Source organism: Rhineura floridana, chromosome 6 (assembly GCF_030035675.1).
Source record: "Rhineura floridana isolate rRhiFlo1 chromosome 6, rRhiFlo1.hap2, whole genome shotgun sequence".
NCBI classification, from domain to species: Eukaryota; Metazoa; Chordata; class Lepidosauria; order Squamata; family Rhineuridae; genus Rhineura; species Rhineura floridana.
This window is the reverse complement of record NC_084485.1, coordinates 15,390,262-15,416,209: the sequence shown is the minus strand read 5'-3', so window position 1 is coordinate 15,416,209 and position 25,948 is coordinate 15,390,262. Positions and strand designations below refer to the sequence as shown.

The 25,948-nt window shown below is 44.5% G+C and overlaps 1 protein-coding gene across 2 annotated transcripts in view; it reads right to left on the bottom strand.

Moving 5' to 3' along the window:
* The window catches only part of LAMA5 (laminin subunit alpha 5), a 255,687-nt gene that overhangs the window by 94,067 nt on the left and 135,672 nt on the right, over positions 1–25,948 (bottom strand). For both annotated transcript variants that reach the window (XM_061631076.1, XM_061631077.1), the window contains exons 7-15: positions 15,454–15,569; positions 14,560–14,678; positions 12,581–12,671; positions 9,625–9,759; positions 9,022–9,084; positions 8,721–8,861; positions 5,627–5,764; positions 4,787–4,921; positions 3,462–3,596 (exon numbers count right to left, since the gene is read on the bottom strand). In XM_061631076.1, the coding sequence (XP_061487060.1) occupies positions 3,462–3,596; positions 4,787–4,921; positions 5,627–5,764; positions 8,721–8,861; positions 9,022–9,084; positions 9,625–9,759; positions 12,581–12,671; positions 14,560–14,678; positions 15,454–15,569 (1,073 nt within the window). The remainder of the gene's footprint in view (positions 1–3,461; positions 3,597–4,786; positions 4,922–5,626; positions 5,765–8,720; positions 8,862–9,021; positions 9,085–9,624; positions 9,760–12,580; positions 12,672–14,559; positions 14,679–15,453; positions 15,570–25,948) is intronic.

Sequence of the window (25,948 nt, the reverse complement as noted above, 5' to 3'; positions counted from 1 at the left end):
AGCTTTAAAAACATCTTTAGAAAAAGAAGAAAAGGTTTTAAAACATATTTATGTTTAAACGCAATTCCAACACAGATGCAGACTGGGATGTCTCCACTTAAAAGGCTTGTTGAAAGAGAAAGGGCTTCAGCAGGCACCGAAAAGGTAACAGAGATGGCGCCTGTCTAATATTGAAGGGGAGGGAAAGGTAGGTGCCAGTACAATAAAGATCCGCTTCCTATGTTGTGCGGAATGGGCCTCCTGATAAGATGGTATCTGCAGGAGGCCCTAATCTGCAGAGTGCAATGATTGACTGAGTATATAAGTGTGAAGACGATACCAGGATAAAGTATCCTGGCCCCAAGCTGTATTGGCTTTGTACACTAAGACTAGAACGTTGAACTTAGGCTGGTAGCTAAAAAGTAGCCAGTGCAATTCTTTCAGCAGCAGGGTAACATGTTGGTGATACCTTGCCCCAGTGAGCAGTCTCACTGCCACATTTTGCCCCAGCAAATTTATACCCTTGGAGAAAGGGTATATATAAGCAAAGGGTATACATAAGCAAACAAAATCAGGGATGGGGAACCTCACTCCTGTGGGCTCTCCATCTGGTCCCCAGGACTCTCCCTAGGCTACACACATATCCAAGCTACACTCATCAGCCCTGCTTTGAACCCTCCTTTTTTTTTTTGGGTGGGGGGCACCTGGAATGTGTCTTTGAATTCTGACAACGCTTCTCCCTTGCCAGAATGGAGGGTAGTGAGGGATCCGTGAATGTGAAGGAACCAGCCTACTCTACAAAGGTAAAATTCACATTTAATGCTGTGTCCACTTTTGCTTCTGGCCTCGCAAGAGGTTGCCCAAAAGGGAATGTGGCCCTTGGGGAGAAAAAGATTCCCCTACTCCTGCCTTTACTGAATGATATTCTAAACTGGTTATGTAAGAATTTCGTAATTCTCCTATTTTCATTGTACCCTTAACATCCATGGTTGATAAAGAGTCTCTTATTAAGACTTTAAACTAGCAAAAAATTCACTGAACTGTTGCCACCTATGAAAAGATGTTTCTAGTGTTCTACTACAGTACAATTTATAGCCTTTAAAACTTTGTTCTACTTTTTGCCTACATTCCTCCCTTAATACTTGTATCTATTATATCATGCTTTTTCAGATGCTAACTAATGACGAACAAAAAATAAACAGCCTTGCAGCATTCTTCTGCCAAGTCAGTTAGATCTAAACTTTCAGAGCATACTGCTGACATCAGATCTTGGAAGCTAATGTTAAGCCAGTTGGCCAGGGCCCAAGTTTTCCACATTTAGCAGAGGAAAAGAATATAAAAGTCAGATGAGCGACTCAGGGACAGGACAGTGCATCCTGCAGCAGTTCTTTTATAATGGGCAATGAAATCCAACCAGGAACCACAAGTGCATGTTTGTGTTCAGCCTTATATGCCATCTTGAATGCAATGAGAATTGCTAATAATGTATTTAGAATTGCTTCTTAGGTCCACTTATGAATATTCATAACTCAGTTACTGTATACTTGATGACCAAATTATATGTAAATAATTTCACTGTAAAACATTAGCCTGGTTTGAATGTAATGCTAAACCATGGTTTGTTTAGCTTAACTCTCGTTTGTATGTCCAAACCTGGCCAGCTTCAGATGTAATGCTAAACCATGGCTTAGTCTGGCTTGTTTGAACTTCTGAACCTGACCAAACTCATTAATCATACTTTGGGAAACAACAAATGAAGATTGTAAGTCATTATTTGAAGTTGATTTGTGACTCTCAACTTGCATTAACTGTGTTTTGCCATTATGTCCAAACTCAGTATCTCGGTTTAATCCTAATCTGTTTCATTGCTCTCTCCCCAATGCCAACCTGGTTATAGAGATGTAATACATGCCCTACATCATTATCAAGAAAAAAACCTTGATGATGATAAATTATATCCTATGGAAAATGGCCCATCAAACAAAACAAGAGAAGCTAAAATTATACAAAACCAAAGGTCTTTATTCCCATATAATCGGGTGTCCATAAAGGCTGCACCAAATAAATGTTCCAAACAGTATGCAAAAATAAATGTTTTGCTTTTTAAACCCACCAGCCCTCAAATACTGCATGTTGAAAGCTATGACTTCATTGCTTCCCTGTGTAACCTCTCTTCACATCATTTCTTCACAGAATCATAGAACAGTAGAGTTCAAAAGGGACTATAAGGCCATCGAGCCCAACCCCCTACTCAGTGCAGGAATCCAACTTAACCATACCTGAAGGGTGGCTGTTCAGCTGCCTCTTGAATGCCTTTCATGTTGGAGATCCCACTACCTCCCTAGATTATTGGTTTCACTGTAGTACCACTCTAACAATTAGGATGTTTTTCCTGATGATCAGTTGAAATCTGGCTTCCTGTAACTTGAGCCCATTATTCCGTGTCCTGCACTCTGGGATGATCGAGAAGAGATCCTGGCCCTCTTCTGTGTGACAACCTTTCAAGGACTTGAAGAGTGTTATCATACCTCCTCTCAGGCTTCTCTTCTCAAGGCTAAACATGCCCAGTTCTCCTCATAGGGCTTTGTTTCCAGTCCCCTGACCATCCTTGTTGCCCTCCTCTGAACCTGTTCCAGTTTGTCTGCATCCTTCTTAAAGTGTGGTGTTCAGAACTGGACGCAGCACTCAAGATGAGGCCTAACCAGTGCCAAATAGAGGGGAACTAGTACTTCACGCAATTTGGAAATTATACTTCTGTTAATGCAGCTTAAAATAGCCATTTGCCTTTTTTGCAACCACATCGTACTGTCAGCTCATATTGAGCTTATGATCAACAACAATTCCAAGATCCTTCTCGCATGTTGTATTGCTGAGCCAAGTATCCCCCATCTTATCACTATGCATTTGGTTTCTTTTTCCTAGGTGTAGAACTTTGCATTTATCCATGTTAATTTTCATTCTGTTGTTTCCAGCCTATCAAGTTCACTTTGAACTTTGTTTCTGTCTTCCAGGGTATTAGCTATCCCTCCCAATTTTATATCATCTGCAAATTTGATAAGCATACCCTGCACCTCCTCATTCAAGTCTTTAATAAAAATGTTGAAGAGCACTTGGCCCAGGACTGAGCACTGCAGTACCCCACTTGTTATTTCCCTCCAGTTTGAGAAGGTACCATTGATAAGCACTCTTTGAGTACAGTTCTGTAGCCAACTGTGGATCCCCCTGATAGTTGTTCCATCCAGTCCACATTCACTCCTCCTTTCTTCACATCATTTTCAAACAGGCCAGTGCTGGAAATTCAAATAATAAAACACACTCCTGCAACTCAGACCAAATTCTGATGGGGGAGTGAAGTGTCAGGGGGAGTGAAGTGTGAACATAAGAGGATTGCAGATGCACTATAGGAAAATGTGACTTTTGAGATCTGAAGCAAAATGCCTTATTTACTGGCAGAAAGCAGGCAGCATTTGCAAACTACTTACCTGTACAGGTAGGATACCCATAAAATCCTGGGGCACACTGGCTGCATGTGTGGCCTATATAGTTTGAGTGGCAGTGGCACTGACCAACAGGGCTACAGTCATTGTCCAGAGCGCCCCGGGAGTCACAGGAGCAAGCTGCAAAAGAAATGGCATAAAAAGAGGTTTCAGAAGCAGAAGTCGATAGCAAGGGCACAACAATTCTTTTCACGTGCCTGGAAAATTGATTATTTTCATCCCAAACTGACTCTATGCAAACCAAATGCCACATTCTCCTAACTGGCAGCTGAACATTCTCTCCCACGTGAAGTTATCCTTCCTTCCTTCCTTCTAGAACAAACAGATTCCCACAGCCATTTCTGTGTCCCTTCCCCAGACACACACAAGCATTTATGGACCTTTGTACCTATTGGTGTCAGGGCCAGTTAATAGCTAGTCTTAAGCCATACAGAACAAACATTTTAGGGGCTTTAATGTGCTAGGATAACTTCCCTCCTTTTTTAAATTAGGGCAGTATTTATTTATTTATTTATTACATTTCTATCCCACCTTTCCTCCAAAGAGTTCAAGGTGACGTACAAACATGTTATCTTCCCCTCCCAATTTTATCCTCACAATAACCCTGTGAGACAGGTTCGGCTAAGAGAGACAGTGACTGGCCCAAGGTCACCCAGTGAGCTTTGTGGCAGAGTGGGAATTTGAACCCTGATCTCCCAGATCCCAGTCCCACGCTCTAGCCACTATACTACACCGGCTCATACAGCACACATATGCCCATACTGGTTCCCCAAACACTGTCTGGTAGCATTCCTGTTGTTGAAGAGAGGACTGATAGTACTAAGCCAGGAAGGAAGGCATATTCTCAAATGCAAGAGTTCAAAAGAAAAAAGAAAAAATCACAAGGAAAAGAGGAGAGACAGCCCTGAGTAGGAGGAGACAGGTGAGAGCTATGTTCAAGTGGGCTGCTCTGAGCACAGGCAGGAAATAAACTGAGGCCTCGACAGGAAAGGAGCTCTAAGAGCTTCCTTTGAAGTCAGAGAGTTTCCTGCCTTTGAGAGGTGGGAGGGAGCTACCCCCACTTGGAGACATCCAACACCCAAGGGAGAAAGGGAAGGGGTGCAAGAAATACCCCAACCTTCAGCAGGTGCAGGACACCTATTTCCATTTTTTTCTCCACAACCGTAGGGACAAAACAGTGGTGGGAAATGTCCTTGCCTTGGGTCTTGATTTGCAAAGAGAGACTTCTTTCTTAGGCCCTTCAATTTTGTGTCAATTAACTACAAAAGCTGCCTCCTCTTCCCTGCCAGCCCTTTCACAACCTGGTGTACCTTGGCAGTGAGGGTACGAATGATATCCAACGCTGCACTGATCACAGTGAGGCCCATCATATTCAGGCTTACAGTAGCATCTTCCAGAGGCATCACAGCCTTCCGGCAATGTTCCCACAGCACTGCAGCCACAAACTACAGTGAAAGAAGATCCAGGGTTCAGAGGTTTGCTCAAGGAGGAAACTGAGCATCACTGCAAGGTCAAGCATGGGCCCAGGAAAAAGAACACTACCCTAAAGGGATGTCAAATATTGGCATATAGGCCAACAGGATGGGGGTTTCGGAGCCCTCCTAGTAGCACACAAAGGACAAAGCTAGAACAGTTTTAATGAAATCTGGATCAGCATCCCCCCTCCACATACTCAAGAGTCTATACTGTGTACAAATAAACATGAATTTTGTGCTGAGGAAATGAAAATCTGCCCTTTTATTGACATACACAATGAAAAACATTTTCATATAATTACTTGGCTTAGCATAATTTGTTCAGCTTCCAGTCTTCTGCCTTTCAAATAATGTTGCGCTTTTTGACTAACACTGGTTTGCAGGCAGACAAAAGAAGGAAGGAACAAATCGTTAGTTGCTAGTAAGGCCTGAGGAATAGCAAACAGGAGTCCAGTGAAAGGACACAGAATGGTGCAAGCACTGTCACACTACCCCTGACCGTTAGAAGTCCACTCTGGATTCTGAGGCTTCATTGTACACTGCCTACACATATCCAAATGTCTCTTTGCAAGTGAAAGGTCTAGAAACTTGTGAAAATGGAGAAAATGCAGCTATTTGTATAATACACACTTGCCAATCCCACAGCAATCATTCTGCTATGTTGGGAAAACTCACGTTGACACAGTGGATAGTTGAAGTAGCCAGGAGCACACTCATCACATGCATAGCCTTCAAATCCAGCTCGGCACAGACACTGACCAGTTTCATTGTTGCATGTGCCATCATAGTGGCCAGGGCCCGAGCACTGGCATGCTGTGAGGGGAAAAAATAAACAGATTGCTATTCTGGTGCATTATGCTGCAAAACTGCCTCATTTAACAGACACACCTAATAAAGAGGTCGCATCAGTTATTTTCTCGACATGCTATGAGGAAGCTTCAGCAAATGAAATACAGGGCTACCTTGGCATGGTACAGCTTGTTCAAAATGTGTTATTCTGTTGGTGGTTTATCCATGGAGGTGCCTGCCTTAGTGAAGCTACTGATCTTCTGGCCCCTGGTAGTCATTATAATTCTAAATGAAACTTCTTCATGCAAACATCAGAAATTGGCTGCGCTGAACTGGAAGCTGAACTGTGGCAGTAGCTTCCAAGTTTCCTGTCTCCGGGGAATCCTTCCTTCACCAACACACATGTTGAAGAACTGCTCTCTGTCACCGTGTGCTTTGCAGAGGACTTTTTAGAGTCTTCTAGTGTGCACACATAGCTGGGCTAGGCCTAGAGAAGGAAAAAAAAGGGGGGGACCCCAGAATGACAAAAAAAGTGTGGAAAATATCCGAATGGTTTATTCGCAAGCTTATATCATTAAAAAGTCTTTATAAAAAGCCCAACGCGTTTCGGCTATTAGTGTGCAGTCTTCATCAGGGGCTATTGTTGATTGTCTCAATAAAATCCTCTTCAAAGTGTTCTCTGAAAAGTATTGTAGTAAATATATCAATATAGATGAGCTCAGATAAATGATATATTGACTACAATACTTTTCAGAGAACACTTTGAAGAGAATTTTATTGAGACAATCAACAATAGCCCCTGATGGAGACTGCACACTAATAGCCGAAACGCGTTAGGCTTTTTATAAAGACTTTTTAATGATATAAGCTTGCAAATAAACCATTCGGATATGTTCCACACCTTTTTTTGTCATTCTGGGGTCCCCCCCCCTTTTTTTCTTCAAATTTGTTGGATGACCTTCACCTCCCTACTCCTAGGCCTAGAGAGCCTTACTGTCGCCCTGTATGAACTGAGCTCACCCTAGGACACCGTTAACACCTCCCTGCAGCTGCACATTGCTGGGCATTGCCAGCAGCGGCAGCTGTCACCGTTGCCGATCTTCTCATTAAGAAAACTCAAATAACCTTCTGAGGAATACCACGGTTCCCCAGAACACAGGGTAAAAACCATTGCGTTGTTTGAAATCAATTTGCAGATCATCAAAAAGCAATATTCATTTCAACCTGATAGAGAGTTGCGTACAAGAAGTGTAGGCTGGACCTGCTAGATTAGCAGGGTATATTTATGGTCCCTAACAATCTGCAGAGGGATGCCTGCTGCAGAGTATGGCATTACAGCCTCTGATTACAGACGCTGACAACTGCCACAGAAGCCAGAAAATCTAACGGTGAGCTGAGACAATTGTTGTTTCACAGGGAACTCACATGATGAAAATGAGAAATCCTGGCATTTCTCCTGCCATTACTGGTTCATACGAATATACCCCCATGTGGTGAAACAAATACACTCAAGGAGAAAGGCACTGGGATTTTTTTTTTTAAAGAAAGGAATGCTGCAATTTTATCTCTATTCTCCCTCAATGCTGCGAATGCCTGGAGGCCCTTCCGAAAACAAGTTTATGGTACTATCTCTCTTTCCTCCTTCAAAATCCATTTTTTTTCACAAGGCCATATGGCTCAACTCCACAATCCTCACTTCCCAATTTATGTATGTGCAACTGCAATTACTCACATCATGCCTTGTAATCCTCATCTCTCTCCCTCTCCCCTTTTTGGCTGCATTCAGACATGGGGTTTATTGCCTTCGTATTATAATGGCAGCACTTCTGTCCCAACTTCTAACATTCCTTTCACACAGCAGTGCCTGTTGCATTATGGAACTGTGGCTTTTTTTAACCAATATACTACCGCGTTGTACTAAATTTCATTCACACCACTGGGCGTGACGTGTCCCAACAGTGGACATCACTGGACATGTAGCTACTCCTCCACCCTTTCTACACATGCACACTTCTGTTCCCCCATGATTGCCCCCAAATATGGAGAGAAAGAACTGTATGTTGGTATGCTGCACCAAATTTCATCACTTTACTTCCACAATTTTCTGGGTCAATGGGGTTGCAAACTGTTGTGCTTTTTTTCTGGAAACAAAACAGCAATGAATGCTAAACTTCCACTAGATTCCACTAGATTTCCAGAAGTGGTTTTTATGTTATGTGAAAGATCAAATAAAATGCCAAAAGTTATCACATAAGGAAACATTGGGAAAATGGAATAAACTGCTGTCTGAATGCAGCCTTTGCTTTCCTCACTGTAAATTTTAGACAAGGTGTGGGAAAAGGTAGGTGAGGATCTACTGGTAGGTCTCCGGATGATTGGCAACAGGCTGGCAGACATTTCTGACTCCCGATGTGCTTGACAATTGCAAGAATAAAAACTATTTATTCCACCCCAATAAGACTACTGAAATGAAGAACTTTAACCAGGAGTGGATTTATTTTTATTTTTTTGCATGAAAGGACTAAGAGTTCTGTTCACTTCTGGTACTGAAAACAATTTCCTAAGATCTGAGGCACCCTCCTCTTTTAGTTCTAAACTGTGGGTAGTTGCACTCAGAGTAGGCCCACTGAAATCAATGGACTGAAGTAATACGCCCATTGATTTCAATAGGTCTACTCGGAGTATCTTAGTTGGATATCACCTACAATGTCTTTTGCACCAGGGTCTGGCTGGTAGATCTTGGGGCACTAGTGAAAAAGCCTGAAGTCTCATAAGCCTGCCCATTCCTTCTTTAGACTGTACATTCCTTAGGGGCAAAGGGATATCGTTTTGACTTATGAAAAACTCTGCAAACCAAGGACTATGTTGCAACAGCAACAACTACCACCAGAACTACAATAGCAAGCCTCCTCTCTCTGTTCTCAAAAGAGGGAAACCACCTATGAGTTTAGCAGAACTCGCTTTGGATTGTTTTACTCACGTTGGCAACCTTGTCCATAGTACCCAGGCACACATTGATCACACTGGGTCCCTTGGAAGTTGGGTTTACACAAACACAATCCAGTTTGAGCATCTTTCCGACAGGCATTTCCTCTTGTCCCAGCAACATTGCAGTCACAGTCTGGAAAATTGGGGTAGGGAGGGAAAAGGGATTCAGTTAAATGTGCACATGGCACAACAGGACTCTGATCCCAAGCGATCTGCAATTATCATAAATGATCAACCATAATGACAGGAAACACAGACATTTTGAAAAAAGAAAACTAAAACCAAAAGCTTACTTATTATCTGCCCAGCTGGGAGGACTTGCTCTCCAGTATCATTGTAAGAGAAAACTGGTTCAGCTAAATGAAGGAAACGACAATGCAAACCTTAATTCCACGGTCAAGAAAAATAATAAAGTCATCACTAAGCACTAGCCTAAACTACATCCGGCCCTGTATAAACAAACCCTTCTAGGTTCCAAAACATCAATTTCACTCGCATTCAAAATTTAAGAGCGCTTCATTCTAAATTCCATTCTCCACCACTCCCATCCCATGAAATAGCGTAACAAGACAGTGAAAATATTCAGAAGCTAGAAGCCAAAGCTGCTCACAATAATCCAAAAGGGAGAGCCTGGAGTACGCTCCACCACAAACATGACACGGACCAACATTCAGGCTTCTGGAAACTCACAGTGCTTAGCTCAGCCTTTCCCAACCAGTGTGCCTCCAGATGTTGTTGGACCACAATTCTCATCTTTCCTGACCATTGGCAATGCTGGCTGAGGCTGACGGGAGTTGTGGTCCAACAACATCTGGAGGCACATTGGTTGGGAAAGGCTGGCTTAGCTCCTATAAGCTCATGATGAAAGGCCCCATGCCTGAATCAGCAATACATACGGTAGCAGTGGGGGAAGTCCACATAACCTTCTGCACATGAGTCGCAGTGCTCCCCTGTGTAATTTGGCTTGCAGTAACAGCGGCCAGTGAGGTCCTCGCAGGTGCCATCTGTGAAGTCTGAGTCACAGTTGCAACCTAGAAGGAAAGGAAATTACAATGATCTCCTTCTCCCAGCTCGAATCTAAGGCAGAGCAATTTTGCCTGGAAGCAGAGAGTGCACCATTTGACCACAGCATAGTTTATGTGACTGGTCTTCGGCTGGGTGACCTGCGTGCACTACCAGCTAAGGTGTCAGGTATCCTGGCCCTTCCTAAACTCCAAGATATCTCCCCTGCTCTTCTCCCAAAATGACATGCATTGCCTGTTGGATCAGACCCAACGCCCATCTAGGCCATCATCCTGTTCTCACAGTGGCCAACCAGATGCCCATGGGAAGCTTGCAAGCAGCACCTCAGCACACAAGTTTAAAAGCTGTTCTGCCACCTTTTTTTGTTTTAAGCAACAACAATCTGGTTCCACCCTGGTTCAAGTGAGGCCCATCTCTTTTGAACACACCTAGTTTGCCCCACAACATTCTTTAATGCCTAACATATCCAAAGCCCTCATTCCAACACCACCATCTCACCCGCACATTGAGTTCTCCCTGTTTAGCTGGCCGTGCACATGAAATAAGCAGCATTTCAGAGAAAAGCTACTTCGAAGGTTCTGGCTTTCAACCTCCTACCTAGAACCTTAATTTTGCTTCCGGGACCACACAGCTACAGTTGCCCATTCCACTGGTGCCAACATGCACCACTACCACTGACTCCTCCCCAGCCCTATCCACCAGGCTATCGAGATAACACATGACTTCTGCAACCTTTGTGCCAGGCAGGCAAGTCAACAAGCCATCTGCATGCCTGTCACAAACCCAGCTATTTACGTCTCGAATGACTGGTCACTAGCAGGATTCCCCTGCTCCCTAGAGTATCCTTGGCGCAAGAGGGTATCTTGTTCATCCCCATGAAATGGGTCCTTTCTAGGCGATCATTTTCCTTTCTCAGAGTGATGCTCTCCTTCTGAAACACCCTCATCCTCCAAGACAGCAGAGGAGCTATCACCCTGGGAGTGGAGTGCCACTACCATGTTCCTGAAGGACTTGCCCACCAATCTCTCGGACTCTCTTGGATTCTCCAGGTCAGCTACCTGGGTCTCAAGAGGACAAGATTCTTCCCAGAGGACCAGGAGCTCACACTGGACTTAGCACATATCCACACATTCTGTCCAGCAGGTGGATAAGTACAACATGCGACATTCTATACAATGCTAGCCCCACCCCCATTACTGGATTCCTACCTGCGTAAATGTATTGCTGCTTACTGCGTGTGGAGCTTGGAGTTTGTTAGGTCTAAAAGCGGGGAGGGGGAGTGAAAAGCATTGTCTGCCCTGGCTCCCTCGCTGGCTGGCAAACTTGCTTGTCACCTTAACACTTTGTCTCTGGGGCCAATACACTTAGAATCATAGAATTGGAAGGGGCCTTGTAGGCCATCGAGTCCAACCCCCTGCTCACAGCAGAAAATCCACAGCTAGAGCATCTCCCGCAGATAGCTGTCCAGCCTCTGCTTGAAGACATCCAGCGAAGGGGATCCCACCACCTCCCTAGGCAGTCGGTTCCATTGCCGAACTGCCCTTACTTGGTGAGCTCACAGAAGAGGCTCCCTTGCATAGTGCATGCTCCCTCTAGGGAGGTCTACAGAAGTGCTTCACAAGACATAAGAAGAGGCTGCTGGATCAGGCCAATGGTCCATCTAGTCCAGCATCCTGTTCTCACAGTGGCCAACTAGATGGCTATGGGAAGCCCACAAGCAGGACCTAAGCACACCACCACCACTGGTATTCAGAAGCATGCTGCCTCTGACCACAGAAGCAGAGCATAGCCATCATGGCTAGTAGTAGCCGTTTATAGCCTTATCCTCTATGTCTAATCCTCTTTTAAAGCCACTGAAGTTGGTAGCCATCACTGTCTCCTGTGGGAGCGAATTCCACAGTTTGACTATACTCTATGTGAATCATAGAATAGTAGAGTTGGTAAAAGGTAAAGGTGTCCCCGCACTTGTAGTGCAAGTCGGTTCCGACTCTTAGGGTGACGTCTTGCGACGTTTACTAGGCAAACCGTATATATGGGGTGGGATTGCCAGTTCCGTCCCCGGCCTTTCTTTACCCCCCAGCATATGCCGGGTACTCATTTTACCGACCACGGATGGATGGAAGGCTGAGTGGACCTCGACCCCTTTTACCGGAGATTCGACGTCCTCCTTCCATTGGAATCGAACTCCGGCCATGAGCAGAGCTTCGGCTGCGTTACCACCACTTACCACTCTGAGCCACGGAGGATCTGTAGTAGAGTTGGAAGGGGCCTATAAGGCCATCAAGTCCAACCCCCTGCTCAATGCAGGAATCTAAATCAAGCCATGCTTGGCTCCCTCTTGCAAAATACTGACAGTGCAGAGGTGACCCTAGGCTCCTGGTTTGTTTTTAGGCCTTTGCTGCTGGAGAAGTGATTGCGGCTGCCCTACAGAAAACAATTTGGGTATCCAGGAATTCAGTGTAGCTGAGATTGGGGAGTCTCGTGCCAACTGAAAACAAAGTACACATATTTTGTCTGGCCTGAATCTTCCAGCAGTCAGCTTCATTGGATGTCCACGAGTTCTAGTGTTTTGAGAGAGGGAGAGAAACTTCTCTCTAGCCACTCCTTCCATGCCATGAATGATTTTATACACGCAAACGGTGGGGGATAGCCAATTTTTTCTCTCAACAGCACCACTGGCGCTTTATGGGGTGGTGCTCTGCAAGGCCCTCGACCTTCAGGGTGGGGGGTTTGGGAGAACTGCCAAATGTGTTCATGTGCACAGAACACGGTGTATGCTGCTTTGGATACTGGACTATATCTGTGATACACATGAGACAGCATACTCACGATAGCAAATGTACGGTGAATCTACTGGATGATCTGGGGATTTATAGTATCCTGGGCCGCACCTCTCACAGTTGACGCCCGCTGTGTGATGCTGAAAAAATAGTATGTCCATTAGCTGTAATTAATTTGAGGGATAATAATGTAGACTGGGGTGGCTAGCCTGTCCTCCTCCAGATGTTTGTTGGACTGCAACTGCCATCAGCCTCAGCTCCATCAGGATGGTCCATGATGAGAGGTTTAGTCTGGCAATATCTGGAGGGCCACAGCTTAGCCATACAAGAGACTAAAGGGATGACCTATATTAAGTTTAAAACAGTTTTACGACAGTCTAATTTAGAAGCAAATAACACAAGGTTCCAAACCATATTTAATATACAGAAAGCTGGGGTGCAATCCCACAGCTCAGCGTAGAAAAAAAAGCCAGTCTGTGCAGATAAATTCATGTAGACCCAGTGTGATATAGTGGTCTGAGTGAGGAAGACCAGGGCTCAAACTCCCAGTTGGCCATGAAATTCACTGGATGGCTTGGGTGAATCAGCAACACTCAGCCTAACCTGCCTCACAGGGTTGTTTTTAGGATAAAATGGGAAGGAGGACTAGTGAGATGTTAATGTAATAGATAAATATATAAATGTGACAACAGCACTCACAACAATACATTTTTTGGCAATATGTTTCCCATAATTACTATTGCACAGACGCAGCTTGCATTGTAAACTTAACCAACAGGCAGCAAACCTGGCCCCAAATCAGGGTGGATACCATGAGTTACCCCTTAAATGGGGGTTGCCAACATGGTGCCCTGCAAATGTTGTTGGACTCCAACTCCCCTCAGCCCCAGTCAATAGCCAGCTATAATGGGAGTTAATTAATTAATTATATCCCATCCTTTGTCCCAGTAGGAGCCCAGGGCGGTTTAGTGGTTTAACAACATTTAACAACACTGGAGGGCACCTCATTGGTTACCCCTGCTATGATGTAAGTGACATGACTATGGGCAGATTTTACATGTTCAGATGTTAATTGTCATCACACAGATGTTTCAAGGATTTCCTCCCACACCTGGTTGCTCAGGGCCTGCTTTTCAGGCTATGACTTAGGCTCAGTTTCATCATGAGTAGCAATTAGCAGGTACATGCTGAATGCCAAATATATCCACGATGTTCTCCATAATGAATGAAAGCCACATTAATTGCCTTTTTAAATGTGTACGTATACATCTGTCTGGAACAAGACAAACCATGAGCCCAGGTTTGGGCATAATGCTAAGCCAAACCATGGCTTAGCCCTGGGTTGCACAACAGTAGCAGAACCAGGGGAGGAGCACAGCAGCCACAATCGTCGTTCCAGAAACCTGCACATTTGCTTGTTTGTGCTAAGCCATGGTTTGGCTTAGCATTATGTGCGAATTAGGCTTTTGTTCCGCTGACAATGCAATCTTGTGCACGTTTATTCAGAAGCAAATCCCACTGAATTCAATGAAGATACATGAAGAATGCAGCCTGTCCATAATTTGGTGCACCATGATATGTGAAAGCAGACAATCGCATATCAGTTCTTCAAATTTCTGCAAGTAGATGTTTCCCCACTTTGGGGATGTACACCAATGCAGTCTGACAATCACATCTAGGTGACTGTCAGCATTCACCAGCATATCTCTGAATAATTAGATATTCACAAAATTAATAGTCTGGGCTTGTCAATGTTCTCATATTGACATTCACCCAATTTTTACATGATCAAAATTTAAAAAGTTTTGCATATAATGGGGTCCACTAAGAGTAGGTGGGAGTTTACCCACTAATTGCATAAGGGGTGAAGCAGCTCTTTATCCTTGAGATATGGCGCAATTGGCCATCCCTGGAAGATCCTGCCTGGATACATGCTCCTGAGATCCCCTACCAGAATGACACATTGGCAATGCCAATAGCAACCCAAGAGACACAAATTGTTTTGCAGCAATTCCACCCAAGCCTTACCTGACAGTCAATGCATACACCTCCGCCTGTAAACTGGCCATCACGATTTTTGCTGGTCTTGTGACGATCAACCTCTGGGTCATAATAGCAATCGTAGGCATGGCCGTTGCAATTACAGGCTGGAATGATAAGAGAAAGTGAACTAAAGCCGGTACAGCCTCTGATTTACACATCCTTCCTTTTCCAGCAGTAGAATTAACTGCAGGGTTTTGAGTGACAGCTTCTGCAGCTCTTGGAAAGGTCTGGTGGGGTAACTGCACTGAAGAAGGCGCACATTCATACAGAGAGGCTTAGACTGACAGGTCCACCCCTCATCTCATTTGCCAGTTGCGGTCCATCCATCCAGCTTGCAGAGGTCCTTTCGGTTGGAATAATTTGGCATCATTTGCAAACTTGGCTACCTCACTGTTCACCCAACTCCAGATAATGCATGAAGAAGTTAAACAGCACTGGGCCCTACATAAGTCCTTTGGGAATCTGACGGCATACCTCGGTCCATTGTAAAAACTATTCCCACTCTCTGCTTCCTCTTCTGTAGCCAGTTAACAAACCCTAAACTGATCTTTCCTGTTAGCTCATGACTGTTTTAATTTAATTTAATAGTCTCATACAGAATAAATCAGGCGCATTTGCAGGGTGAAGCCGATACACTGTTAGCTAGGTAAGCAAGAGGTTAAGTTTAAATCCATGGTAAGAACTCTCCCCTCTAGCAAAGGCCAATGAAGCATAAAAGTGTCAGATTTCTGTTCTCTCTGAACCGTGCAAATAAGTGAAACACAGACTAACACCGGCCATCAGGTAAAATCAAGTACGTTCATTTCTGGTTTTGCAGCTACCTGTGACATTTAATAGCTGAATCAACCAGTTCACTTTTTTTTATACCACAATACTTACGTTCACATTCATTCGCACTGTTGGTGGTGGCTGGTTTCCAGGGCACTTGGTTGAACCCAGGGCAGCAACGGTCGCATGACCCACCACAGGTGTTGTGCTGACAGTCACACTGTAGCCTGGTAAGTAAAGTTAGAGGGAGCAAATTATTCCTGGAGTGGTCTAAATTACTGGATGGTCGGACATAGGGAAGAAATGGGAAATGCATGGAAACAATCCCAGAGGCCACAGGCTCAGAAGTACTTTCGGGACACACTTTACTTACCAAAGGCTCTCACATCGCCTCCAATACTGGATTAACCAAGCATCTGGCAAAGCACCTTTCTCCTTGCATACATGTCATTCCCTCTAGGAACAGACTTGGTGGCATCCCGCCAAGCAGAAGGGCAATGAAATACAGCCACCCAGAGATCAAGTAGAGGCTTCTGCACGCTTAGATATACTCCCCAGACATGTCAGAAAATATTACTTTGGAAGAAAGGGATGAGCAAAATTCCCTAAACACCCTCCTCACAAAGAATGCACATGTACAGAGCCCTCCACGGGAGCAGAATGTCAGAAATAGTTAAAAGCCGCAATCATGTCAAAGCAGGGAGGGGAAATTGGCCCCACATAAGGCAACATCCCCACCTTTGTTCAACTAGGAACAAAAGAAGCGCTGCTAGATAGCGGGAAGAGGAAGAGGTAGCCCTTCCTGCCCTGCTGCACTGCTCAGATTGGGAGCTGGCTGTGGAAACTGCTGCCGAGCAGGGGTGGGGAACTGCCCGTCAGGCCACTTTGGCCAAGCCACGCCCACCTGCCCTACACCCAGCATCATATATGATGCTATATCATACATAAAACCCTGGCTCAGCCAAAATGAGGCTGGCTGGCGGTGCCTCCAAAGCCCTACGCAAAGCACTAGGGAGGACAGCCCTTTGACAAGGGTTTCTGAAGACACACACCCCGGGGCAAAAAAAGGCATCTGACATCACTGACAGGGCCGGCTCCAGGCATGCCAGGGCCCTTGGGCTCCAGCCTGCCCCGGGCCCCAGCAAACGCTGCTGTGGATCGCACAGCCCGCCTGTTCCCTTGCTCCACCTATCTTTCTGTCCTGTGTTTTGTGGCTGCGCGTGCAGCGCTGCCCTTAACTAAGATGGCAGCTGAGGTTTCCCTAAGGGGCTGAAGCCTCCACCGCCATTTTGGTTGATGGCACGCATGCGTGCTACACACACGCAGGGCTGCCATCAACCAAGATGGTGGCAGACGCTTCAGCCTCTAACCTCGATGTCATCTTGATTAAGGGCAGCGCTACACGCACAGCCACAAAACACAGAAAAGGTAGGCAGAGCAAGGGAACGGGAGGGCAATGCATCTGCGGCAGCAATTCTGCTGTGGATTGCAGAAGGGGAGCACTACTCCCCCACCCTAAAGACGGGCCCTTCAGGGGGCCCTCTGGGCCACGGGGCCTTCGGCCAGGGCCCAACCTTGCCGCTCTTTAGAGCCGGCCCTGATCATTACGATGTCAAGATTGGCCCAGGAGGTGTGAGGGAGATAATTATCTGGCCCACTTAGCCAGATCCATTTCCCACCCCACCCCACCGCTGTACAGCCAGCCTCCCAAACCTCCCCACTCTAAATACAGGCAGGACTGTCAATACAGCACAGCGAGGAAGGTTAAACCCCCTTCTTCTTGCTGCGCCACTCAGGGTGGGGGCAGGCCCTACTGTCCTCCCACTGGCACTTTCCTCTTCCAACAATTATTTGGGGAGAAGGGAAGGCTAAGAACTTGCCATTAGTTCTTGTGCTTCCCCCCAACTTGTCAATTTCTATTGTACATTTTAAAATCATTACAATTAACAAAAATTTGAAAACCCACATAATATAGCAAATATCATGAAGAAAAAGAAAAGAAAAAGTGGAATTTACATATTGACAGCTGGTTATAATAACGTGAAAGAATGGAAAGGAGATATTTATGTTATTTTATCATTCCAACATTTCCCCAACTTGTGCATTTTTAAGTGTGAGAACAATCCTAACTGCTATAGCTGGCCTTACATCTATGAGCCGCAAGTGGCATTGCAAAAACATGAAACTGTGAATGGGGATTGCACCTTCTTCAGCTGGCCGTACAATACCGTCTTTCGGAGAACGCTGCATCCTACGTTTATACTCATTACAACAGAACACAATCCCCATCTGACCAACAGGTATGTGATGATATTGATTTCAGGGTGGCACAGAACGTACTGAGTTCTGATAGGAGTGGGATGCTCACAGGCAAGGGGTGGGGATCCAAATACTCTCTCACAGGAAGCAAAATGTTTTGGGCTCCTGCCTAACAACTGTAAAGAAGCATGCCAACAAAGGAAATGTTTTAATATATTTTAAAGTGTGTTTTTATGATGTTTTAGAGTGTTTTTGTTTGTCGCCCTGGGCACCTACTGGGAGGAAGGGTGGGATATAAACAAACAAACAAACAAACAAACAAAAAGTATTGCTAAGATCCATGCTTAATTCATTTTTTGTCAGTGAAAATTTGAAAAGCATTTGTATGCTGTCATACAATGATTTGTATGCTACTAATGAATGGTATGTCGGGTATGCTTTAATTGAGATCAGGGGGTTGGACTTGATGGCCTTATAGGCCCCTTCCATGATTCTATTTTCTCTAGAAAAGTCTGTTCCTTTCACTATCTCTTGTCAAAAACATTTGCTTCCTCACCTTTTTTAAAAAAAAAACTTATATCATTGTGGTTTAGTTCTACACCAGCTGTGGGGGACCTTTAGCCCTCCAGATGTTGCTGAACTATAAGTCCCATCATCCCTGGCCATTTGGCCATGCTTTCTGGGGCTGATGGGAGTTGTAGTTCAGCAATATCTGGAGGGCTGAAGGTTCCCCACTCTTGTTCTACACTTAGCAGCTTGACAATTTGTTCTATAAAAAGTTATTACACACAACCAACCCAGAAAATCCCCCAGGCCAGTCCCACCAAAATGAGTGGCGGCTGCACAAAAGGAATGCATTGTTGCGCAAATCCCATTCATTTCAATGGGAGATCTGCAGAAGAAATTCACAGTGGATCATGCCCCTGAGGTTTGCACCAACTAAACAGGCAGTTCTAGAGGTGCCAAGCAAGAATTAGAATCTTGTCCTGACTGGATCATGGTGCTGATTTATTAGGAAAGGTGACATCATGCCAGAAATTTGCACTCCACAATACCATAATACCCACCCAACAAAATTGCTGTCTGTTGTGTCAGACTGATGGATAATACAGTTATGCTCCAGCTTTTTATCTGCTCTATTACTCATTTTCCCCTCCAGGCATGCCTCTCCCTTCTATGGCACACACCCGCCCTGTTCTCTCATTCAAAACACAGGGCTTAAAAATAGATGCATTTTATAAATATCAGAAATAGACAGGGAGCAGCAACAATACAGTCTGTTTTAGATACACACCCAAGTCTTTCCACCCAAGTCTCTGCACCTGGGTTTGTGTGCAGAGCCCGTAGTCATGGGGAGGGGGGAGAGAGCAGTGGCCCAATATCTAAGACAGTCCCCCTGCCATCATATATATAGCAGCGGAACAATGTCAACTTCTCAGCACTATACCAGACCAGATCCCTCCTGAGGAAGGTAATCTGTACCCTTGTTTTTGTTGGGGCATGTTTCTGCAAGGGAAACCCTTTTCATTAGGCAGGGACACCACAGCTGTTAGCAGCCCACAACAACTGGAGGGTGGAAGCAGAAGAGGTGGACTAATATCTAAGACATCCCATTCCCCCACCTCCCCACCCTCTCCAGGCAAGATACCCAGCATCTGACAGCATCAGCTTCTCAGTTTCCACCATGATCTAACAAATGCTGCCGTATTTAGCAAAATTTCTCTCTGCGGTCATCAGAAGACTGAATCATCAGAATTCTGATCGGCCAAGTTTAGACACCACACTAAACCACAGTTTAGTGTGACGAAAAGAAGCATAGGCAAGCCTCAGGCTCTTGCGCTCCCCTCTCCTCCTCTGGTGCAGCCATGAGGAGAAACTTTTGCTTCCGATTTACGATTAACCATGTTTTGTTATGCTGTATGAACTCACATACTGTTTTCAAGCACACGATAGTTAATATTAACAAAATTTTCTTGGTTCAGATGACACAATAAACTGTAGCAAATGGAAACCGGAAGCACAAGCTTGGAGCATGTGAGCCCAAGGCTCACCTAGGCTTGTTCTGGTCACACTAAACCATGCTTCAGGGATGGCCAACATAGTGCCCTCCAAGTGTTTTGGACTCCTATCCCATTAACCTGTCATGATCCTGGAGTCATATTCTCCTTCTTCAGGGGATGCAGTTGAGGATTCCGAACCAAAATATGAAGAGCATGCAGGGCCAGCCCCAGAAGCCTTCTATCAGATGATCCTGTGAAGCCAGTGTCCCTCCAGCCCAACAATACGCCACTGCCATCCTCAGTCTTGGAGGGCTCCTTTGAAGAAGTCCTATGAGACCAGAGGCTCCCCTGCTCCATGGCAGTAGAAGACTATTGGAGCTGGTTGGGCCTCTTTAACCAAAGAAGCACTTTCCAGTAAATGTGAGGCTAACAATTGGGATGCATCTGCTGCCACTATATAGGGCTTGGTCACAGTTTGTTGCTGAAAAAACATCAGGTCAGAGCTCGATGTTCATATAGCACAGCCTTGCCCTGAGCCTCACCACAGAGGTGGACACAAGCTCAGCTTGCATAGTCAATCATAAAAGATTATGGGAGTTGTAGTTTACAACATTTGGAGGGCACCGTGCTGGCTACCCCAGTTGAGTGTGACATCCAAAAGCAGCCTCTCTCTCTCTCTCTCTCTCTCTGTGTGTGTGTGTGTGTTAAGATTCAGCAACTGGCACAGAAAGAATTAACCTCCAAATTAGATTACTGCAATGCACTCTACGTGGGGCTGCCTTTGAAGACGGTTCAGAAACTGCAGCTTGTGCAAAATGCAGCGGCCAGATTGGTAACAGGGACCAGACGGTCCGAACATATAAAACCGATTCTGGCCCGCTTGCATTGGCTGCCTGTATGTTTCCGAGCTCGATTCAAGGTGCTGGTTTTGACCTTTAAAGCCTTACACGGCTTGGGACCACAATACCTGATGGAACGCCTCTCCCGACACAAACCCACCCGTACACTACATTCAAGATCAAAGGTCCTCCTCCGGGTGCCTACTCCAAGGGAAGCTTGGAGGGTGGCAACAAGGGAGAGGGCCTTCTCAGTGATGGCCCCCAAATTATGGAATGACCTACTTGACGAGGTGCACCTGGCGCCAACACTGTTATCTTTTCGGCGCCAGGTCAAGACTTTTCTCCCAGGCATTTTAGCATGTGTTTTAAATTGTATATTTGTTTTAATGTTTTAATGTTTTTGATTGCTGTAAACCGCCCAGAGAGCTTCGGCTATGGGGCGGTATACAAGTGCAATAAAATAAATAAATAAATAAATAAACAAACTAGTCAAGCTGGGTATAGCAAGAGGAACTCCACGAGCTAGAGGGAGCCCCAGCTGACAAAGCATCAAGGCGAGTTAAGCAGCAGAGCGAGTTCGGCAGCAGGGCGAGGAGGCCAGGGCCCCCCACTCTGCCCGTCTGTTCCCTGACCTCAACTAAACCGCAGTCTCCAACCCATTGACGTAATAAACCTTAAACAAAACTATGCAGGTAAGAAGCCAGCAGGGGTGTGGGGGCATTAGGAAAGGTATTGAAAATAAAACAGCTGATATCATAATGCTGTTGTATAAATCTATGGTGCGGCCGCATTTGGACTACTGTGTACAGTTCTGGTCACCTCATCTCAAAAAGGATATTATAGAGTTGGAAAAGGTTCAGAAGAGGGCAACCAGAATGATCAAGGGGATGGAGCGACTCCCTTACGAGGAAAGGTTGCAGCATTTGGGGCTTTTTAGTTTAGAGAAAAGGCGGGTCAGAGGAGACATGACAGAAGTGTATAAAATTATGCATGGCATTGAGAAAGTGGATAGAGAAAAGTTCTTCTCCCTCTCTCATAATACTAGAACTCGTGGACATTCAAAGAAGCTGAATGTTGGAAGATTCAGGACAGACAAAAGGAAGTACTTCTTTACTCAGCGCATAGTTAAACTATGGAATTTGCTCCCACAAGATGCAGTAATGGCCACCAGCTTGGACGGCTTTAAAAGAAGATTAGACAAATTCATGGAGGACAGGGCTATCAATGGCTACTAGCTGTGATGGCTGTGCTCTGCCACCCTAATCAGAGGCAGCATGCTTCTGAAAACCAGTTGCCGGAAGCCTCAGGAGAGGAGAGTGTTCTTGCACTCGGGTCCTGCTTGCGGGCTTCCCCCAGGCACCTGGTTGGCCACTGTGAGAACAGGATGCTGGACTAGATGGGCCACTGGCCTGATCCAGCAGGCTCTTCTTATGTTCTTAAGTTGCAAGAAGGAAAAACAACACATATGGAGAACTGTGAGCTGCAGATATACCCCCTGCACCTCTCTGCCACACAAATGCCCATGCATTCCTAACACCTGATATACTGTTTCTTTGTAATGCATTTTGATCATTTTCTACTGGCGTGACAGCCAGGCCCTGTTCACACGTTACAGTCAACGAGTGTACAGTCTGTGTACCTGGGTACAGAAGTAGTCGGGCTGTACACTCGTACAGTTATTCACATGTAACATTCAACGAGTGTACAGTCTGTTATATACACATTTGCTGCCAGGGAAAGAAAATGGCTTCAATGACACTTATTAAATGCGCCATTGAAGCAATTCCCTTTACTGGCAACAAGGCAAGGCATGCTGGGTCTGCTATACTTCCTGAAACTGTTTCTTGTCAAGGGGTGCATTCAATAGAAAGTGTGTTGGCAGAAACAGGAATGTAGTTTTACTCTTTTCATTTTTCCTGCAGATTCTTAAGTTTTTAAAATCAAAACACCAACTTTTAAAAAGAAAATACTAACCTGTAACTATCATAATTATAGTTATTAAAATATTGCATTTTTCATTGCCTGTTATTAGAGTATGTATGGGTTTTGATGTAGGCTTTCATGGAACAATCCTATACATGTCTATACAGTCCTATAGAGATCAATAGGACTTATAGATAAATGTTTGAAAGTGCAGACCTAAATATATTGAATATTTATATATGAAGATATTTGGAGGGGGCTGCAACAAAAACAAGCTGCTTAAAAGATTATGAACTGAAACTATTCTTCCAATATGGTACACCTGATTCTTTCTTGAGGATATCATGCATTTTAATACACAAAACTACACTCAAAATATAAATGTGGGGAACATTATTTAACAGTTGGGCTTTCCAGCCTACAGCGGTATCATCTGCAGCGGCAGTGGGGAGCAGACAGTGTCCAGGGAGTGCAGACTTTTTAAAAATAAAAAATTTCTTTACTGTTCGCAGCCCCTTCCGGATTACTTCACACACCCCAGGTTGAGAACCACTGATCTATGTCGTAATATTTAGCTTTTCGATAGCACTTTAAATGCAGGGTGGGCAGAATGTAGATCAAAACGTATTGGTGTATCTCAGGATGACTCACAGAAGATCAGTGAGGATTTCAGACTCCTGTTTCACAATGAAAACAAGAAAATGACCACCCCACCATTATACTGCTGAAATGAAGAAAGTGGGGGGTAATCCGAGTGGATTTTTATGTGGAATTACTGTGAGCTCAGTTCAATTTTAGAACTCCAAACAAATTCCAGGGCTAAGAATTATTTAACTCTTAAGTGCATATATTTTGTGGCTTGCTCTGGTTGGTGGATCTTGGGTTTTTGTAATAATAATAATTAAAAAATCAATACCAAAAACCTGAAGTCTAACCATCCTGATCTAGAGTATTAGATCCTGATCTAGTCTAACCATGAAGTCTAACCATCCGAACCATAGAGTATTTGCCATCCTGGGCTGCTGCTGGAAGGGCAGGATATAAATCAAATAATAAATAAATAAACAAAACATTACAACCCAACAAGGCAGGTTTGTGTTACCATGAAACCATGTGATGCAGCTACTTCTGACAGCAGTTTCTAACGGAGGCAGCCATTAACATGTGTTTGACCATCAGGTGTGTCTAAGTTTGATGCACGACACGACATAGAAAAGAGCTGCAGAGAGATGAGCAAATCCACAATTTTTTTCTTCTCAATTTCTGGATACACAGTAGCCTTCTTTGGCAATGTTTTGAAGACTCTTACCTCTGCTATTGTAGTTTCATTCTTGCAAGCACTCCTTTGAACCATGCTACAACAACCCTGCAAGGTAGGTCTGTGCCCATACAAATGATTTAGTGCAGGGATGGCCAGAAGATAGACTGTAATCTATTGGTAGATCCCTGGGAGATTTGTAGTTAATTGGCAAGCGCTTCTGGCTTCCAGTTGTTTAACAATAGCAACAAAAGGACACACATCCGTTTGGAAATTTGACAACTGAAATTAATACTTGTGGAAAGTAGGAATAGATCTATGTGTGGAAAGACTGTGAGCTCATCTCAGTTCTGATAACCCTGTGCTCAGCAGCTTCTCAGACACCATGTTCTTTCATACTAGAGGTATGTCTTTCGCATCTGGCTGCAGTTGGTGGTTCTTGAGGTTCTAGTAAAACGCAGGGTGGATCCCTAACTCTGCAATAGCAGTGCTCTCTCAGTAATGGCAACATTGCCACTCACTGAATGAGACAAGGTGCCTGCAAGTTCAGGGCTGGTGGCACCACCATCTTGCAGCACATGGGCACACACCTGCAAGCCTGTGCTGCATTCCACCAAAGTACCCCCAACCTTGCCATCTCTATGCCACTGCCATTCTCCCCCCCCCAATGTATCACTGCTGACCTATGTCATCAAATTATTGGAAGAGTCTTGGCTAAATTTCTCTTCTTGACCTTTAAGAGGAAATAGAAAGCATGCAACAGAATTTACCTTACCATTAATTTCAATAGGTTTTAAAAGACCAAGGAAGAGAAGTATAGTGGGTAATTTATATTGGATTTATAGAGGTACTGTAGTGTACAAGTTCTGCAAAAGCCAGTGTGGTGTAGTGATAAGAGTACTGGGCCAGGGCCTGGGAGCCTGGATTCAAACCCTAATTCAGCCATGAAACTCACTGGGTGACTTCTGGGCTAATCACCTTCTCAGCCTAAACTACCTCATAGGGCTGTTCTGAGGATATATTTGAGAGGTGCAGGACTATGTATTCCACACTGAGCTCTTTGCAAGAAAGTTGAGACGTAAAGGAAATAAGACATTAAATAAGATTAAGGCTACAATCATTTGCACAATTACTTGAGAGTAAGCTCCATTGAACTGTGAAAGTTACTTTCGATAAACCTGCTTGGGATTATGTTGTTAAGATACAAGGGATAGCTATTACCCAAAATTTCTATTATTTATTGATAACTATCATTTCTGAGCAATGTGTTACCTAGCCATTAAGTTATTTTATTATTGCAGTTCTGATAGCAGCTATTATTCATTACCTGCACAGGGGGGTTGGAGCAAGTTTTGGAATCTATTTGTGGCACTATCCTGAATAGTAGGTGTACTACTCGTAACAAGCAACAATAAGAGTCACGTGATGACACATTGAACATTTAACAGACATTATAAATTATAATATTTATTGATAAATCACCTAGTATTTAAAGGAAAGGATTGAATTTAGAAGTTAAAGGCTGTAATTCTATATTCACATTCACTTCAGGAGTAAGCCCCATTAAACTCAGTGGGACTCACTTCTGGGTAAACATGGGTAGGACTGTACTGGACTGTAAGCAGACACACAGGCAAACTCCCCTCCCTTTCTCTGCCCCCCCCCAACTGTTTCTTTTAAGAGGCTGGAATCCTTATGCTTCTTACCTGAGAGTAAGTCCCACCAAACTGAATGGAATTTACTTTAGAGTAGGCATGGGGTTAGGATTGTACTTTAACAATGTAAACAGTCCTTGCCTAGCTCTAGCTTCTCTGGCAGAACACTTGCTTTTTTTTTTTAGGCAATCCTAACTCTGCTTACCTGGCAGTAAGTCCCATTGAACTCAGTGGGATTTACTTCTGAGGAGACATTTTTAAAATTCAAATGTGAATCCTGCAAAGCTCTCTCCTCTCCATTTTTTTCCTCTGTCCTTTCTTCAAACTCACTCATTGCCAGCACACAGAAGCACTGCACTCGATGGGACTTACTTCTGAGTAGACCTTTTAAAAATGGCAGTGAGTCCTTCAAAGCTCCCAGCGCCCGTTTTTTGCCTCTTCCTTTCCCTCAAGCTCTTTCGTTGCTTCAGGCTGGTCTCCCTTTCCTCTTCCTTGTACTTGCCTCCATTTTAGTTTTATTCAGAGCTTGGGAAAGTTACTTTTTTTGAACTACAACTCCCATCAGCCTCAGCCAGCATGGCCACTGGATTGGGCTGATGGGAGTTGTAGTTCAAAAAAGTAACTTTTCCAAGCTCTGGTTTTATTCTTCTTTCCCTCTCCGTGGCTCCAGCA